The sequence below is a fragment of the Corvus hawaiiensis genome, chromosome 18 (genome assembly GCF_020740725.1).
Source record: "Corvus hawaiiensis isolate bCorHaw1 chromosome 18, bCorHaw1.pri.cur, whole genome shotgun sequence".
Classification (NCBI taxonomy): domain Eukaryota; kingdom Metazoa; phylum Chordata; class Aves; order Passeriformes; family Corvidae; genus Corvus; species Corvus hawaiiensis.
In genome coordinates, this window is record NC_063230.1 from 11,951,857 (window position 1) to 11,970,575 (window position 18,719).

Here is an 18,719-nt window from a genome sequence, read left to right on the forward strand (position 1 = left end):
TGGAATAAGTCATGATGAGGTAACCCAAGGCATAGGTTGAAAATCACATTCATTTTGACAGCAAGTGCCTGTGCACAACTTCACACTGTGGTACAGGGGCAGCTCCTCTCCCAGTGCCCTGGGAATGCCAAACATTCTCTGTTTGCTGAAGAAACTCGAGGCCTTGGGAATTTACCAAAACTTTTCTGTAATTTTGCCATGAATTGTTTATGATCTCCCACAGCTTATTGAACATCTCTTCCTTGGGCAAAATACTGCAATATCCCAGGGCCAGCTTCTGATCGATGACACGAGAGTTGAACACCTGTGGTTTGGGAAAAAAAAATTATAAACCTTAGGAATTTATTTAATTTATTCAATAGATCTCTTTGTATCAAGTGCAACACATGAAAAATGCTCCATAATTTTAGACATGTATTGGGCCTTTAAGTTAGAAGAAAAAAAAAGAATAAAAATGCATTTCAGGATTTGAAATTTCAAATCTGAATATCCTGAAGCCCATCTGAAAGTGACTTCCCTTAGTCTAAACTGCCTTAGAAGATGGTAAACTGCAGGTTTTGCACAGAGCTTTTTAAAAACTACCAATCTAAAACAAATCCAGGATTTAAAATGAGATAGAGAATACCTACAGAACATAAAGGCCATCCCTATCATTTGGGACCTTAAAGGATCCCCCAAAGGTGAGGCTCCCTCTGTACAGAACCTTCCAAGCAGAGTGATCAGAGCAGGAACAAAGAGCCACAGGCCACAAGGGACTCAAATACTCTTTGGAAAAGGCTGTTCAGGGAGGTGGTTGAGACACCATCACTAAAGGTGTTTAAAAGATGTGGTGCTCAGGACATGGTTTAGTGGTGGACTTGGCAGTTTTAGGTTAAGGGTTGGACTCCATGATCTCTAGGGTCTTTTCCAACTGAAACAATTCCACGTGGCTGCCAGGTAGAGCAGAACAAAGTGGCTCACTCACCCTTTCCAGGGGATTCTTACCTTGTGTAGTAAGTTCAGGGCAGAGGTCTTGATTACTGAACTGCTCCTCTCTTTCATGGCTATGAGGAAGCTTCTGGTTTCAGTGAGTAGATCTCTGTCTTGTGGCTGTTATGAATAAAACAGCACATAATTAAAAATAAATTCTAAGCCTTCAACTTCTTGTCATTTACAGCATAGTAGGAGGTACTACAGTAATTTTTATTTTCAGATTTAAGACCTTACAAAGATTTCATCTAGATCGAAAAAGGATTTGTTTTTCAAGTGCTTTTGAATTGAGGAATGTTTCTTGAATATTCTACTTGCAACTTTTCCCATACTAAACAATGGTAAAACAACTAATTAAGAGTAAACACTTATTAACACTCATTCTAGTCTCTGCAGGAAGGCCAGGAATAAAAGCTCAGTTCTGAACACACTTTGTAAAGAGAGAGAGGACAATGAAAAATAGGGAAGAAACCACCAGCTCCTTTCACAAACTGACTCAACATCTGATCAAGTGGTGCTAATAAAAGGTCACGGTGAGAGCCTTTCCCTGCCTCCCCAAATCCTTAGAGAACTACTCTAAACTTGCTGAAAGTTACCTTTTCATTCAGGGCCAAATCCCTGGTGTTTGAAATGACATGCTGGACGCAGGATCTGACGGCACAGAGCGTGAGCTTCAGGGCCAGCTGGAACTGGCTGCACTCCAGCAGGTTCTGCACTGCTGCAGAGAAGGGAGATCCCACGGGCAGCAGAAAGTTATGTCCTGTGAAATATTTCAAAAACAACCCCAGAAAATAATTATGAAGCATATTGTTTTTGGAGTTAATATCAGAGCAGTTTCTCTTTTTCTTCATTAAATTTATAACGCAGGATCTGCTTTAGTTCCCTTTGAAACCTCAAATTCTCAGGGCTTTTCATTTACTACAGATTCCCATTTTAGTTTAAAACCCACAAGTTTTTGGCCAGAAGTTGTCTTCTTGGACAGGCTTTGATGATTCTCACTCATAGTGGTAGAACTTCTGTCCTAAGTAAAGGCTTTGACATGGTGGAAGGGTAGGGATTACCACCCAAACTGGTGACTTCTGTGCTGAACCAAACCACCCCTTAAAATATGGCTTTAAGGGGAACATTTAGGCACCCGTGAAAATCCCCTGTGAGTTAGTCATGCTTGTGTAGGGTGAATTTAAACCTCATGTTTTCCAGTGGTCTGTTTATACTTTCATTGTGGTGGATCAGCCCTCGTGTCCCTGCCCATGGCAGGGGGTTGGAATTAGGTGATTTTTCGGGTCCCTTCCCACCCAACCGGTGTGTGGTACCTTCCATAAATGCTCGGTGTGCCAGGCTTATAGACTCCAAGGGATACAGCTTGTCCTCTGAAAGACAGAAAATGCACATCAGCAGAGTGCCAGGAACTCAGCATCACCAGGAAGTCTGGGAGAACCCTAAAAATACCACAGGGACAGAGCATAAAATAGAGACACGTGAACCTCGAGAGCCATTTGCTGCTATTTTTAACTGTGCCTGCTCAGAATGTATTTTTGAGGAGGGAGTATCTCTCAGACTCACAAAGAAATCCAAGAGTTTCCAGTAACTACTTTGTATGTAAATCCCTTGGATGAGACAGTCAACACTAAACTCATCTGTGAAAATAAGAACCAACCCCAAAGTCATCTTTCCATTCTATACCCCCTAATGGGTATTTCTACTGTGAGTTTGTCTGACTGAGATTTCTGAGGTGATAATTTCCACACACATGCTGAATTATTCCTGTTTCTAGATAAGAATCAATAAGAAACAGAGATTTTATATTGTCCCAATGTTCAGGAAAGCAAGCTTACCACAAATAGGCAGAACAGCAGAAGCAAGTTCATATGCAACTGGAAGAGATGTCTGAGGATCAAGGACTATCCCATCTTCTTTAAAAAAATCATCGTAAGTCCACTCTTCATAAGGATCTTTATCAGCTCCAGAAGATGTTGTCTAAGTAAGAACATTGTCAAAAGCACACACAATAAAAGGCAGAGTTAGTAACTCCACTAACAAACCAAGAGGTTTCTGTTTTGGAATACAGGAATAGAACATGATGTTCATATTAGAAAATAGTACTTCTGTGCAATGGCCAGTAGCAATAAATACATTTCCTACCTAGAGCGGCCACATTTGTCTTTCATGTTGCAGTTGTTTAGTTGTACAGCCAAAATATTCTCTAATTTAATGGAGGCTTTCATAAATGTTCTTGGCCAAACGTTATAAGCAAACATTTTCCAAATGGATAATTTTCTAGAAAAATAACATTTTGTGCATAAACAAGCCCAGCCACTTTGCTCTACTCCACTCCAGCTGTAAGAGCCCATTCATTTCAAGTAGCCTAAAGCACTGCTTGACCTAAACAGAAAACAAAGATGCTATTCAAGAACTTGATCATCTTAAAGTTTCACAGAACTCTTGGGAAAGCTTTCACATAATACATTAATTTAAAAGCCAAACCCTCCCTGCCATACTTTCAAGCCAGCTCCCTTCCAGTCCTGGCAGAAGCTGTTTGACAAAATCACTATTTTCAGTAGGATTTATTATACTGAAGTTTAAGTGGAGAATGCTACTTGTGCTTGTTCCACAGCTGCACTGCTTTTAGGACTCAAATCAGTTTATTCTTTAAGCTAAAGAACACACAAATTCTAGGAAATCTTTATTTGTGGAGCTCTGTGTGGATTTTTTTGTTGTTGTTGGCTTTTTGATTAAAGAGTGCTGGAGAAATGAGAGGGAAAATAATATATACAGTGAACAGCACAAAAAATACCTCTGCTGTAAATTCATAGTTGTCCATTTGGCACTGTCCATGAATTGCCTTGGCAAGTGAAGTATATTTACACAGTTCCAGACAATCCAACACTAAATCTGTAAAAATACCAAGATCAGTAGCAGGAATGGAAGGTTCATATGTCCTATTAAAAGGAAACAATTTTGCAGCACCTATTTTCACAGATGCAGATCTAGAAATTCACTTTGTTTTCAGGTTTGTTGAACACTGTTTGGAAAGCTGGACTCCCAGCATGAACACAAGTAAATAGTAACAGGAATTACCTGGACTACACAGTGTAGTTGCTTGGCCAGCCAGCTCATAGATCACTGCTGGAAGATTCATCCCATGAGGAGTGATCATTGGAACATCAGCTCCCAGCATACGACAAAGCCTTAGGCATACTGCAAACAGCAGCTTCCCTGTATTTTCATTCCACCTATTTTCATAGAACTCCCTATTAAGAAAGAAAAGGATGTTAAAAATAAAAAGCCAGTAGTTCTTAGGGCTTTTAGTTAAGGCCACATTCTGTTCTGATTATTTAACTGAAACAAAAAGCCTTTGCCCTGCATAATTCAAAAATGGGGCAGAAATAGTTCAGAAAAGCCTAGTAAAAGTGATGATCTTGAAAAGCCTTGCAGTTTTACCTGCATATATTGACAGCCACTTCCACTTTTCCACCATCCAGTGCTCTCAAGGCCAGTTTTTCTCCCAGTTCATGCTCTGAGACTTGCAGGAGCGAAGCCAGAATGTACAACCTTGGTTCAGTGTGAGGGTTCTTCAGCTTGCCACCCCCTGAGTTACAATTCACTGCTTGCACGTTTCTAGGCTTGGATGCAGATCTGATACTTTCACAAGCACTTAGGTGATCCTCCACAAGTGCAGATATCAGTGAAGGGTTGCTGTAGTCTTCATCTGAGAGAAAGATACCAAAGTATTCCTGCAACAACAACAAAAAGATTATATGTTTGTATCCATGTAGCTTCCTTTAAATTGCTTATTTTTTTACCTACTGTCCTGAGATCTTAATAAATTATTACAGCACTCTATTATGAAATTTTTGAAGTATTAGCAATTAAGGCTTTAGTGAGAGTATCCAATTTTTGGTTTAAATAGGCAACTCAGTTCTAATTGGGAACTTCCCCAGGCTAGATAAGCCTTAGAATCAATTTGAAGTCAATAATAAAAACAACCTTTGCACATATGTTGTAAATACAATTAATTTTTAATATGATCCATGTGATAAGAACAATTGGAATAACTACAGTAAATCAAAAGGGATTTAAAACAAAAATACCCACCTGCAAGGCAGCAAGTGTTTCAAACAATTTTAGGTTTTCTTCACATTCGTATTTCTTCATGGGACTGTCTGTTGGAGGAGAAAAACAATTACTTTTTGATTCCATTTATACAAGCAAGATGTAAGATGCTGAAGATGTACCTTACCTTTTTGAATACTGAACTGGAATTTAAGGATGTCCACGAGTGTCTTAGTCATAAACATTTGTGATTTTTGCTGCAGGAAAGGAAAAGGTTTGTATTTTTTGTTAAAATGTTGCTAGGAACAGACTTGGGTTTCAGCTCTTAAAGTACAATGCAATGTTCCACAAACTTCTCAAGCAATGATTACCAAGTCTAAGGTACAACCAGGTGAAAAGCAAAGGAACAGAAAGTTATTTTAAATATTAACCCTCTACAGAAACAGTAAATACAGGTGTAATATGTGTTTACTCCATAGTCTGTTAGCTCTCCAGGAATTATCCACACTTCTCCCTTTTCAGAATAACTTGTGTGCACACTTTCTGATGTGAAAAGCCTTGGTACCTCTTCAGGATCATCTGCTTTGTTCCGTAACACCAGTCTTCCCCACAGAGTCAATCTCTCTGCAACCTCCTCAGCCTCAGCAAGAGGCAGAGATCTTAACAAAGTCAGAGACTCCTCTCCCTGAAGGGAGAAAAAGAAACAAACAAAATTAAAACAGAAACAATAAAAAGAAAAGGACATTTGCTTTTGGAAAAGCTGAGTTATGGGTACATTCTTGTTCTGATGCAATGGCTGCACGATGGCCAAGAGGGTAAGCAAAAACAATACATGAAAATACGTAGAGACTTCAATTCCAAACTCAGCTGGTGTATTGTAGGTCATAACTTTCATCCTATTCTGCCACAAATGAAGGATAAAACTCTGACAAAGGTCTCATTTTCCATGTCAGGCATAGGCAGTTAGGTGTAGAATTAGTAATTTGAATTAAAAATACATATGTAAACTGCTTATAAGATTTCAGCAATACAACTTGCCCCTGTTTTGTCAAAAGGCCTAAGTGTCTGTAAATTCCAGGATCAACTGACATGAAGTATTTCCTTACCCTTTCTTTGTCAATCAGGTCCATCATCCTCAGGAAGCAGACTTCCCCAGCAGGCAACATGTATGCTGCTGCAATTTTCAAGGCATCCTCCAAGCAAGCAGGGGTATTTTGCTTAAGAATGTATCTCACAAGCCTCTGTAAGAAGAAAACAGAAATGGGCTTTAGTTTGTTGATAACAAGGATAACAAGGGAACTGTTCAGCTTGTACCAAGCAAGTTACCTGGAAGCTTAAAACTTTTATCTAGAGAAAAGCTGACTGAAGTGTAACCGGGAGAAAACAGGGCTTGGGGACAGAATTAGCCTGAGAACTCTGAAAATTCCTCTGGTTCCTCAGGATATCAAGGAACTTCTCCAGAAATACTCATGTTTTCTCCTAACGAATGGGAGATGTTAAAAAAAACCCCCAAATGTTAAAAAAAAGAAATCACCAAGTGCTGTTCACTGTGACCTCTGGAGAAATCTAAAGTCTTGACAACTCACCATTATCATCTGCTTGTCCTTTAAAAGATGGGTATCTCTTATCCCATAGGCTCTCAAAAGCCTCTTCATCTCCATCAGTCGGTAACTTTCCTGCAGTAACCTCACTCTGGGGACAAATTAAAGCATCATTAATTCCTTTGCTACCTTCAGCTATGGGATTTAATCATCACTCTACATCAGATACACAGCATTTCCCCAGCCAAGGGTAGACTGTGGATGCTGCTTACTTGACATGGTTCATTTCCAGATGCTGTTTGACCAGCTGCTCCACTGCTGCACCCCATGGCACCACGGCTCCGTGCATTATCTCCAGAACTGCATCAAATTTCAGCTGCAAAAGGGACATAACCACCTTACTTTTCAAAGTAAGTTTCAAAGTAGTTAGTCCCTTGAAGTATTGTTCAATGTGACTGATTCCTTAGGCAAGTATTTTATTTCCTTGCCCAATCTGCACTGGCATGAAGGGCATTTATTGTCATCGTATGATGTGTCAAGTTAGATTGGAAAATGCTTGCAGTCATTTATGACACTGTGGTTTCATACATGTTAAAATTGGTGAGTTTTCCACGTGATGACACCACAACTACAATTAAATCCTCAAAGAACATCACAGGGGAGATGACTAAAATAGAATTAGAAGAAGAACATACTATTTTCTCCTCATAGCACTCATGTAAAAACGCACTCAGATGATTATGTAAAAATCATGTTTTGGTTTGAACTGATGTGTTGGACTCACTTGATGCCTTTCATAAAATATACTTACATCTGTATCAGAGATGCAGCCAATGACAGCTACTGCCTTGGCCTCCCAGGCAGTTTCAAACACTGAAATAGATCGTGTCCGACAACGCTCCAGCAAATCCTGTGTATTTTGATGAAGGTGATTAGAACATTTGAAATCAGGATAAATACTCCTATCTTACAATATGAACAAAAATGTAAAATTTTCTGGATATTAAGGGATTGCTTCATAACTGAAATAGTAACTATCATTAAGTTCACTGACAGGAATAATGATCTAAAACATTCAGTTGTAAATTCAAATGGTCATCAGACTTGGTTTCTGCTTCCTCATGTTGAAATAGCTTTCTTCAAAAGGAAGAAAATGTGGGTACCTTGACATACTGTAGAAGAAGCTCATCTTTTTGTAGGTTATGTTCACAGAGGTAGGGCTTTATAAACTTCTCCAAAATTGATGGGACAAGCTCTGGTGCCAATATTTTATCAAGCATGCGAAACACAATAGTGGTTGCATTTTCCTGGGCAGCAAGTGGAAAAAGGCCGTGTTAGAACATCACAGGTCAGTGCAAGGCCATTTACATCTCTAATACATAATCCAACATCCAGAGTCCACTGAAATCAACTGAATGATTTCAAGCAAAAATCCCTCTTTAGCTCAAATAAACCCTTTCATTTACAAAGCTTTTCTTGTTCAGTTGTACTTCCAATTTCTCTGTTGCGAATGATTGGTCCACAATAGATGAGCTGTAATAACCTGCAAACCATGGAGTTGGAGCCACACCTTCTCACAGTATCTTGTTATGTTATATTTATAACCAGAGTTGAAAGAAAATTTGTAACACAACTTATCAAATAGTCTTAGCAGCTTATGAATGCAAATTTCACCTACCATCCATCAGGATTCCTCCTTTGTCTGACTTTTAATCACATGCTCTAAGGTTCTTCTCTTTTCAGAACAAACTGAAAAGCACTTTTTCAAGTGTCTGCAGTGTTACCTTTTCAAAATCACAGAATGCCAGCCTGCAGTTGTATTTTCTGCACAGATTTCTCAGTTCTTGTAAATCATTTATCAACTTCTTTAACCTCTGTATCTCTTCACAGTCACCACACCTCTGAAACACCGTTGAGAAGTGAAACGTTAGGAGACAAGACCATTAGGAGGCTGTCATCAACATTTTTTAAATCTTTAAACACAAGAAAATTGGAACTTGGTTCCTTCCTTTCATGGAATTAAGTCAATCTTCACTAAAACCAAGTGACCTAATTATCATCCACTCCAGCTCTAGCACAGAGCATCTGTTTGAAGTCTCTTAATAGCTAATTCTTGTATTTGTTACATTTCTTACCAAAGGAGTCCACTTGCCAAAAGCTGTCACTCCCAGTTCACCTTGATTTTTACTTGTAAAAAAAATCTCTGCTACTTGGAGTCCATTTTCAGGCCAGTTTGCCTGTCCAAAATAATTGATATTAGTAAACTGTATTATACATCTAGAAATACAAGATATGCAAAGTTTCTGCAGTGTGACTTACCTTGTCAGTTAATTCAAGGTTTCGAGCAGCTTGTTCCAGCCATTTTGCTAATATTTTCTGAAAAAAATACAGTTATAAGTACAGTTATGCTATCTATCAAAGCAAAATTTGCCATTAGAAACTTCTTTAGAAAGAAATAATTTAAAATACAAATGCTAGGGAAAAGAATCCATTTCAAAGACAGATGAACAAGTTCCTGACGTTCAGAAGTCTGTAGGTCTGACAGTAAAATCATCTTAATCTGAGAAAATTACAATTTGCAGTTCTTAAGTCAGTCTCACCTGTCCATCTGGCACAACCCTCCTTGAGAAGGGGATCACAAAATTTTTAAGCCACACACACAGTTCCTTCAAAGGAGCAGTGAGATGGATGGCATTGAGCAAATCCTTCAGCATTTTCTCATCAAAGCTGCTTTCAAAATCGGCCTAAAATATTAAACCAGAACAATTACAGATCCATGGAGTAAATGTTCATCTGATGCTCTGTAAAGCTGTTTCACTAATAGGAAGAGCCAGTAAATTTCACAAATAAAAAAAATCTCAGTAATCATAGACAGAAATTAAATAAATAGCTCGGTTTTCTTAAAAAAAGACCTAATTGAATTAATTTCTTTACAAATCACACTGTTCTTTTACTTTCAGACTTGTTCTACAGTTCTGTCTTATTAAGAAAACAATGGACATGGAACTGAAGGTCCTGCATTAAAAAATAAAATAACAGCACACAGCCACTATCTTGAATGCATCATTCAGAGTAAGAAGTCTGTGTGATTAAAGGATCTTAAGTTTAGGCAGCAAAGGTCCACTTAAAAATTCTGAGAGCTGTGCTTGCAAGAAAGTGAATGGAAGATTACAAGCACTGCAGAATAAATCACATTGTTCTGACTTAGGAATATGAATTCTGATATCAGAAATACCAGTTTATTCCTAAATCAATACCAAATTCAGCCTCCTAAGGATCCAGGTGAACAGGTAATCATTGTGATAATAGATGAGATTCTGCCATGGACCTTTGCTTCTCTGAGGAGCTGTTTTGTAACAGCCCCTGTGAAATAAGGCTGGAAAATTGAAGAGATTTAACCCCCTCCATAAATCCCAGAGATGTCTGTGCCACCTCACCTGATGCCTAAGCCAGAGGTACTGTGCACAAGACAAATTTCCTACTTCCAGCTGAGAAACAATAATCTTGAACATGTCCTCATTATGCAGGAATTCTGTCCAAGCAATACCACTAAAAGTGAGAGGGGGAAGAGAAGCTTTGTTAAATGTCATTATCAAAGGAATTGGGGGGAGGATTTCAAAGTTTTCAACCTAGTGCTGTATGCTGTAAGAAACAACAGGAGTGGTACACTGTGATTGTATAAAATCACAATCCCTCCTATACATACTGAAAAACAGCAGCAACAACAAAATCTATTTAAGTGCACGTGCAACAGATAATTTATGTTTTCAGCATAAAGGATGACTCAACCTCTCTGCATTCTCCCTTCTCCACAGCACAGGATGGGAAACTTCAGGCAGAGAAGGAAGAGCATGAAGTTTAATGAAAACTTCATATAAAAAAAACTAAAACAGTCTTAATTTCAGTGGTACAGTCTTAACAATCACAAATTTACATCTTAAACAAACACAAACAAACCTGAATTTCTCTAGTCCAAAAGCTTCATAGAATGTTGTAAGCCTTGCCTGAGCTCTCAATACCTGAATGTAGATGAGATTTAAGGTTAATATCTGGCTTAACATATTGTTACATTACATGATTAGAACACTGATTCTCCTTGAAGGCAGATGAGGCCAGTTTACAACAGGACTAAACAAGAAACAAAATGAAAAACCTAAAAGTACTTTAAGAAAGGTTCTGCCTTCCATTTATGAAGCATCTGAAACTGAATCTTTCTATGACTGAAGGAGTGGCTTATTTCTGAATCTGTCATTACTGTGGTTCTCTTTCATACTATAAAATATAATTTTGTTTAGACTTTAAAAAAGTTCAGCAGTAGTACAGTTTGTAAAACTCTACATTACAATTGTTTATATGATACTGCAAATCCAAGAAATTTGTCCTCACCTCAGCTATGGATACTGGAGCCCCATCAGATGGTGGAGCATTGGTTCTATTATCTTTCTTCAAGATCTGAAAAAAGGAGATGAAAGGGTTTGGCTGACAACTCAGAACATGCCAGACAGGACTGTGAGTGCAGTAAAAACATGAGCAAAAAGTCAGGACTTCTGTAAATTGAGATTTTACAATGTTAGATTGGATCTAACCTGATCCGGTCTAATCTGGTTGGATTTCTGCATGGATGGAGGATCAGACAGATAATGTGTATCTCTGGTTCTGTTTGATAAGGCAGGAAAGACTAAAATAGTGAAAACAAAAAAGGTGACCTACTTTGAGCTTTAGTTTGAAAATTAATATTTTAAAGGTACTTAAAAAAACTGCTACTCAAAACTAAACCCTGCTTTCTGATGCAAGAATAAAACTGTGAGCTCTTTTTTGCCCTTGAGCAATACCAAAAATGAGGCTGGAACGACACTTGCTGCTTCTTCATGTTTGGTTATATAGGATTTATAATGCCTTTACTTTTGCCTTTTGGAATGGCTGTAACTGGTTTGTGGCCCTCTCAAGTTGTACAGAAGGGTGGAATAGAAGTTGAAGAGTAGAAGAAATTGCAACAAATAAAGCCCTTACTCTGACTTTAGCATAATTCAGCATTTCTCGAGTGGTTTCATACAGTGGCCATGGAGCATTTAGGCAGTAATTCACAACAAACTGGTTGTCCTGTTTGCATAAGGAAAACACTGAAATTAATTCCAAGTTCCTTTATAATTTGAATTGCTTTAGTAGAGAAAGAGGGTAGAAATAAAAACAAACCTGAATTTTTTGCAGATTTTCTTTGGCTTCATTCTCAAGATCCAGCAAGGCTTCCCGGCCATAACTCCCAACACAAGCTAAAGCCAGTTTTTCTAAAATAGTGTTTGCTTTGACTTTGTATACAAGCTGTTTAAAAAAAATAATACAAGTACAGTGAGTTGTTTTAAAAGGTAACACTAACTTGGTAATATTTGTAATATTTTTAATACTTTTTATTGGACTATAGGGTAAGAACCTTACTCATAATTTCAGTTATACTGATTAATCTCAAATGTGTTTATCATGAGTGAACAACTCACCTCAAGATCCAGTCCAAACTGAATAGCAAAATTCTCTGCTTCAGTGAATTTGTGTTTGTGCAGTAAACGGCTTAGTCTAAGGATGAAATGAAATAAACAACTTCAATATAAGTCCAAACCAGATATTAAAAAAAATATAATACAATGGTGTTTCAAAGAAACCAGTACCTATTTTCTGGCAAGGCTTCAGTTAAACTTCTCATCACAACTATAGAAACTGGGTCTTCAGAGGGCCTGAGGACGACAGGGGAAACTATGTGAATTTATCAACTCCATGTGGAAGTAATCTGGCATTTTTATATAATAATGAGCTAGTTACAAACAAAATATTATCTTACTGATGCTTTTCATGAATTCCTTCCAAGAAGTATATTGTATCCTGTAGTGTGCAATAACAGAAACCATTAGGTGAAATGAAATAAGTTCCAAATAAATCCAGAGCATTTTTCTGTGCTAAGAGAACTTAAAACTTCCCTCAGTTTTTAGCTGTAACAGAAGTAGGAACAACTGGCAGTTCTATTAAATAGTGCAAGAGACCTCAGACTAAATTTAAATTGTTCAGTTTGCTTCATAATAGGATATTTTTCTCAATCCTTTAGGGACATTATTTAATCTTTCTTTGTATAGTTCCTGCATAATTTCTAGCAGAAAACGGTTCTAACCTAACAAGAATAACAGAGTACCCTCTTCAATATTTACACATATTAAGACAACTATATTTCTTCAAAGAACAAAAAGAAAATCATCTAAACCTACTGTGCAAATCCCACTTTGAACAAGGGAAGAAACAAGAGACACTTGCAGAGAATAGAGCTGTTGCATAGTGGGCAGTGCAAAAACCATTAGGCTTTTCATCTAGTAAAAAAAGAGAGAAAACAAACAAAGAAGTCAGAATTACTTTTTCTCTTACACTGGTGAGAGAGTGATATTTGCAGAATCATTTCTGAAATCTTATGAAATTAGAGGGCAGTATTTGTAGGACTTTTTATGGAATGCAGATCTCCAGTTTGAGGGAGTTTAATGAAATTTCAGATGTTGCCTCCTCTCTCTCGGCCTATTATGTATAATTTGACAGGTTTAATTTAATTTTAAGAATTGTATAATATTCATCCTGGTATTTTATTTCTGTTAACTTCACTGACTCTATCTGGGGGTAGATGCTGAAGGCAGCAGAGACATTGCTCTAAAGAAATCTGTGAAGAGGTGTAAGATTATAGTAAATGTTGCTGCTCTTCCTTGTCTGCCTACCTTAACCAAACAAATAAACCCCAAACCATCCATAAAAACCCCAACCAGTGGGACAGCTTGCCCTGGTCACCATCACAAGAATCCCAACAACCCTAATACACAGATGGTCACATTTCAGTTTGGACTTGAAGCTCCTCAGAATTCTCTATGCCCCAAATATTTTGCCACCTCCTTCCCTCTCCACCTTTTTTCCTATGAGCAATTGTGTAACAACTGAGGAACAGAACAGAGATAAGGAGATTATACCTGTTTGTCATCTGGCATTGTCATGACAATCAGTTTAACGTTGGCAAGCCCTTGCCTAATGAATGAGAAAGAGATAACAGAAAGCAAAACCTGCTGTATGAATCTCAGGTTAAAACTTTAAAATATTTTTACTTCTGAGTTTCAGAAACTTCTGCATTCCATGAAAACGCATTTAAAAATAGTTGTAGACTTTAATCTGCAGCTGTACAGTTTCTAGCACTTTTTTCAGAACAGCGGTTGCACTTTTTCACACATTCTGCTTAACCTTATCTTGCAATTCTAGGAAACAGCAACAGACAACTTTTCACTTCTCAGAACTGCTGCCACAATGCTTTACTTACCAAGTGACTTCAGAAGAATCTGACTCAGTAGTTAGAAAAAATTCTTCAATATGTATTAAAGGCCAATCCCAAATTAGAGTGAGAGAATAAACATCCCATGTGCTTAAGATGTTCTAGATTTAAAAAAAATCGATACGATTTCATATTTTCTTTGTAGAAGACTTTTCTTGAGCAAAATATTACATTTCATGGCTTAAATAATGAGTAGGAATAGAATTTAAAAAAAACCAACACAGGAAGATCAAGATGGTCTTGATATAAGTAAATATAAGCAACTCTATTTTACAGAAACTTTCCTTTAAACCTTAAAAAATATGTTTATAAGCTGTTTCAAGAACATTGTAAAGTGAAGATTACACACAAATCATTACCCATACCTCTGTATCCAAAACAAACAGCTGATTATCAAGGACTTGAAGTTTTGCAGCACCTAAAAAATATTAATATCACATAAATTCCTTATTTTTCTTGAGATAGGTATCTGAAGCAAAACATATCCAAACACACAACCAAGCATTGGCAACTTCGTGGTTTAACCTCATGGAACTTCCAAAGTTTAGCTTAAAGAGAATTGTGATTTATGTATCTAAGTTAAACTGCAATTTTGAAGCCCACATTTTGGCTGTACCTTTACAAAAAATGTTTGGTACATGTGCATTTGTTAAAAACAATGAAATATCTGAAAATTAGTACATTCTGCAATTAAATACGAAATCTTGTCTATAAAAAGATAAAACCTTCTTCACCTTGGATCAGGCTTGAATCAGCAAAACTTTGAGCAGACACCAGGGCATTGGTGGGGTCTACCTCCCATTTGGAGAGCACATGATCACCTTTACCCTGTGAGGAGAGGCAAAGTAAAATGAGGGTAGAAAGTAGATACTTGACCATTGACATGTCTGCTTCTACAACTGATCTTTAACTTGGAAAGCTGCAAAATTAAATTAAACTTTATTCTTCTACTGATGTTCAGAAAAATACATTGATTTCTTTATTTTTCATTTAACCTTTTTCCTTTCTCCTTTCAAGACTGGTCTTTGTTACAGTGATTGTTAGTCAGCAGTTTTTGGCTCTTTGAAAAACAGCAAGTCAAAGTATCTACTTTCCATTCTCATAGAACATAAAAGCTGAATGAAATTACACTGGGCCTACTGAGGAAAATCCCATTGAATTCAACAGGCTTCAAAAAATAAATTCAGAGGACTTGTTTCCAGTCCAAAATAACATTTCAAAGCATGTTTATATTTTAATTTTTTTATTAGTTCCTGTACTTAATTCATGCTTAAAAGCTCTGTTGAATTAGACCTTGTTATTTTAGCAGAGCTTTGTTGTATGGGAAGCTGCTTGGAAGATTCTTGCCAGCTTTTGTTTTGCCTGTGAGCTCAAAGATAGTATCTATAAACAATCCAGCCTGTACAGATCAGGAACCAGTGATTTACTGAGCTCATAAAACCAGGGTGAAAAGATTTTCTCCTCATCCACCATAGCAAAGTAATTTTGGAAATGACAAAGTTATTTCCTTATGAGAAAAACTACAGACAGGCTGCACGAGTGACAACCTTTAAATTTACAGTGAAGGAAATGAAAGGCAAAAAAGTCTTGGTGCAAAAAGCTGATGACCTTCTTTTGAAACCACCTGGAGACAAATTTTGTTGCAGAACCAAAAACACCATAACTGATAATATAAAAATTGTTATGACCATGTTCTTAGTGCTTACCCCAATTATCAAATGGATTTTGTTCACTGAGCTGCTGATCACAAAATCCTGACAGCCGAGGCTGTGATGCTCTCCCGTGGCAATGAAAGTTGTCTTTATCTGTTCTTGTAACTTGTGGGGTGGGAGAGGAAGGGGATGTCAACAGACAGGGAAGAAAAAGAGTCATTTATAGAACCAGTGGGTAAAATCTCTTCTCATTTCTAAACGTGCAGAAAAAGTAAAAATCACAGCTATCAGGGGAATACTGGACTGGTGAACAGTCGATGGAATATACAGAGCCAAGTTTGGTTACAAACTCTGCACTTCTAACACGTTACCAGTTTTGCAGGTGTTTCTTACTTGCTTTGCTGTAGTCATATCCATCTTCTCAATTGCTAAATATCAAAAAAAGAAAATAAAATCAGTGTTAAAACTTTTTCAAAATTTAAAAAAGGCACTAAGCATCATATAGGAAAGTTTTTTAATACAGGGCTCCCTGTTCTGATGAAATCTAAAGGGGTCTGTAGCTTCTCCTACCTTCCTGTGTTTTAGCAAGTGGGACACGCATAATGCAGAAACATCCATTGCTTGTGAGAATGAACATGTGATAAACACCTAAAAAAACCCAACACAAATACTTCAAACTTAAGTATTCAAGAGTAAGTAAAGAGAAGACTTGCTCGTAAACAGGACACTGAAATAATTGACACCAAAAAATCATCTGGCCAATAGATTAGACTATTTTAAACAAAATTTTTGTCATTTCCAACTAAGAGCAGAATAATATATTCTATTGTGACAGAACAGGGCTGGGAGCTTATAGATCAGAACTACTAAAATCTGAAGTCTGATAGAAGACAGAAGGAATTCTTCCTTTTTAAGCCTTTTCACATGTTTAGCACAGTCTCAAAAGAAAGAGGTGTCAAGTTCTGAATGTTTCCTATGGTATTTGTAAAATAATTAATGAGATAAAGAATCTTATACAGCTTTGGTTTTCATTGTGCACATAAAAACTTTTCTTTATGCTTTCCTGTATTATTTATTTTGTAATCTCTTTCCCTGAGATATTAAAGGGGAACAAAATCACAAAAAATTTGCACAAAGGGGGAGAAAAAAAATCATCCAGTTCTTACCTGCATCCACATTATCTTTTACAATAAAGAGATTTAAGTAAGTCTTCTCAGTTGAAGATTGTTCAACCAAAATCTAAAATAGAAACAGTGTGAAGAGTATTAGTCTGTATTTTATTAAAAAAAAAATTGAAATACTGCTCATCAGTTCAAACTTTTAACTTTTTTCTTTCATGATGGCCTGGTTCTTGTTTATGCATGCCATTCCTAAATATATTTTCCTTATTCATTACTCATGGGAACAGAAGTGCCCCTTTCACCTGTTTGGTTAGAATATGTTGTCCAAAGGTAACGATGTCTATACTTTGGTATTTGGAAGAGAGATTAAAAAAACCTCGAGAAAGTCTGAGAACAAAACGTTTTCAGCAAAATTAAATAGAAAAGTTACTGTACCTTGGTTAGCAAGGTTTGTTTTGATGGAATGTGGATAAGATGTAAACTGCCTCTTCTCTCACCAACCACAAGAAATTGATTTTCTTGACACATACCCACTACATCCACATTAGTATCTGAAAAGTTCCATGGTAAAATGTCAAATATTAAGCTTTGGGGTTTATGAATAAACATTCAGACAAGACTTGGACAATACAGCATCCCAGATTTCCTCAAAACAAATTGTTTTGACTAAATGAAATATGGAAAGGGGCCTACAGGGAGTGGTTTTGGTATCCATTATTCCCACTTCAGTGAAAAGTTAGGAAGGATTTAAATTACATTGTACCGAAATAGTTAATTGTTCAGAAGCCAAAATCACTTTTTATTACTTAGGTACTTGTTATAATACTTCCTTTTACAGGCTAGTCAAACACTTGCTATGTTTTCCTGTACAAACCTACGTATTTTAAAAGCCAGTTTTCACTTGCAAAGTGAAATTCCAAAGGAATGAACTCACCAAACTGAATGTGCATCAGAAGAGACAGCCCAGTGCTGTCCAGAAGTGCCACAGATCTGTCCACAACAACAATGCTGCCATCCCTGGAGCTGCGTGCGTGGAGCTGAGGGTTCACAGAGACCTGCGAAGGGAAAGGCTGTTACACACAGGAACACTTCAGAAAACCATGACAAAGAAGTCCAGGTAATTATTAAAAAAGATAGAAGCACAACTTTGATGGGTTGTACCTTTTCCGAAGATGTTATCTGCAGCCGTGTATCCACCTGGTACAAGGCGGTGCCACAGTTGTGTCCCAAACCCACAAGGAGCTGCCCGGTGTCATCGTTCAGCAGGAGCTCAATATCGTTCCACATCTTTGCCTGGGATAAACATTTCAGGAACATCTTGTAGAGCAAACAGCTCTAAAAAGTTCTATGGCCACAAACCAGTTATTGACTATATTACTGTGTGGAGACACTGTGCAAGGATGAAGGGCTATACAAGAAGCCTTGTAAGGATGAACAGTGTGTTTAGAACCAAGTGAGCAGTGGGGATCCCGGCCTGGCTGAAGGCAGCTTGGGGGGGAACAGAGTCCTCCCCACTCTGACAGTGCTCTGACAGCTGCTATGAATATCCCCAACCCTCAGGGACCCTCATGGCCTCTACTGGTGACAAACCCCTGCCCACAGGGACCCGCATCCCCTGCCCTCAGGGAATCACTGCCCCTCACCGCGGTGACAAACCCATGCTCACAGGGACCCCCATCCCTCACTGCGGCCGGTGACATCCCTATTTCCAGAGGAACCCGGGCCCCCATAGTCTCCCCCATCCCTCGCCGGTGACACTCCCGTGCCCACAGGGACCCCCGATCCCCTCACCGGTGACACTCCCGTGCCCACAGGGACCCCCCGATCCCCTCACCGGTGACACTCCCGTGCCTACAGGGACCTCCCGATCCCCTCACCGGTGACACTCCCGTGCCCGCAGGGATACCCTGATCCCCTCACCGGTGACACTCCCGTGCCCACAGGGACCCGGCTCCCCTGACCGCGCCCCCCCAGCCGCTCCTGCGTTTCAATTTGGCGGGAGCCGGGACAGGCTCTACGGGTCGCGGCAGTGGCCAAACCTCCG

The 18,719-nt window shown here is 38.2% G+C and overlaps 1 protein-coding gene across 4 annotated transcripts in view; it reads right to left on the reverse strand.

The window, feature by feature from the left end:
• KNTC1 (kinetochore associated 1) overlaps positions 1–18,674 on the reverse strand; it is a 31,809-nt gene extending 13,135 nt beyond the window's left edge. For 3 of the 4 annotated variants that reach the window (XM_048322388.1, XM_048322387.1, XM_048322385.1), the window contains exons 1-41: positions 18,596–18,674; positions 17,837–17,968; positions 17,610–17,730; positions 17,111–17,226; positions 16,721–16,793; positions 16,125–16,202; positions 15,948–15,982; positions 15,609–15,719; positions 14,637–14,730; positions 14,268–14,320; positions 13,891–14,003; positions 13,550–13,604; positions 12,812–12,910; positions 12,394–12,434; positions 12,224–12,289; positions 12,056–12,131; positions 11,757–11,882; positions 11,574–11,663; positions 10,950–11,015; positions 10,521–10,582; positions 10,001–10,112; positions 9,164–9,307; positions 8,883–8,939; positions 8,699–8,800; positions 8,348–8,464; positions 7,727–7,870; positions 7,375–7,473; positions 6,836–6,939; positions 6,609–6,714; positions 6,129–6,263; positions 5,588–5,707; positions 5,210–5,279; positions 5,065–5,132; positions 4,411–4,703; positions 4,048–4,220; positions 3,764–3,861; positions 2,805–2,946; positions 2,283–2,339; positions 1,566–1,729; positions 985–1,089; positions 176–304 (exon numbers count right to left, since the gene is read on the reverse strand). In XM_048322388.1, the coding sequence (XP_048178345.1) occupies positions 176–304; positions 985–1,089; positions 1,566–1,729; positions 2,283–2,339; positions 2,805–2,946; positions 3,764–3,861; positions 4,048–4,220; positions 4,411–4,703; positions 5,065–5,132; positions 5,210–5,279; positions 5,588–5,707; positions 6,129–6,263; positions 6,609–6,714; positions 6,836–6,939; positions 7,375–7,473; positions 7,727–7,870; positions 8,348–8,464; positions 8,699–8,800; positions 8,883–8,939; positions 9,164–9,307; positions 10,001–10,112; positions 10,521–10,582; positions 10,950–11,015; positions 11,574–11,663; positions 11,757–11,882; positions 12,056–12,131; positions 12,224–12,289; positions 12,394–12,434; positions 12,812–12,910; positions 13,550–13,604; positions 13,891–14,003; positions 14,268–14,320; positions 14,637–14,730; positions 15,609–15,719; positions 15,948–15,982; positions 16,125–16,202; positions 16,721–16,793; positions 17,111–17,226; positions 17,610–17,730; positions 17,837–17,962 (4,140 nt within the window). In that variant the 5' untranslated portion in view covers positions 17,963–17,968; positions 18,596–18,674. Of the gene's footprint in view, positions 1–175; positions 305–984; positions 1,090–1,565; positions 1,730–2,282; positions 2,340–2,804; positions 2,947–3,763; positions 3,862–4,047; positions 4,221–4,410; positions 4,704–5,064; positions 5,133–5,209; positions 5,280–5,587; positions 5,708–6,128; positions 6,264–6,608; positions 6,715–6,835; positions 6,940–7,374; positions 7,474–7,726; positions 7,871–8,347; positions 8,465–8,698; positions 8,801–8,882; positions 8,940–9,163; positions 9,308–10,000; positions 10,113–10,520; positions 10,583–10,949; positions 11,016–11,573; positions 11,664–11,756; positions 11,883–12,055; positions 12,132–12,223; positions 12,290–12,393; positions 12,435–12,811; positions 12,911–13,549; positions 13,605–13,890; positions 14,004–14,267; positions 14,321–14,636; positions 14,731–15,608; positions 15,720–15,947; positions 15,983–16,124; positions 16,203–16,720; positions 16,794–17,110; positions 17,227–17,609; positions 17,731–17,836; positions 17,969–18,552 lie in introns of all 4 variants that reach the window. The other variant, XM_048322386.1, reaches the window with a different exon arrangement.
• Positions 18,675–18,719: the final 45 nt, after the last annotated feature.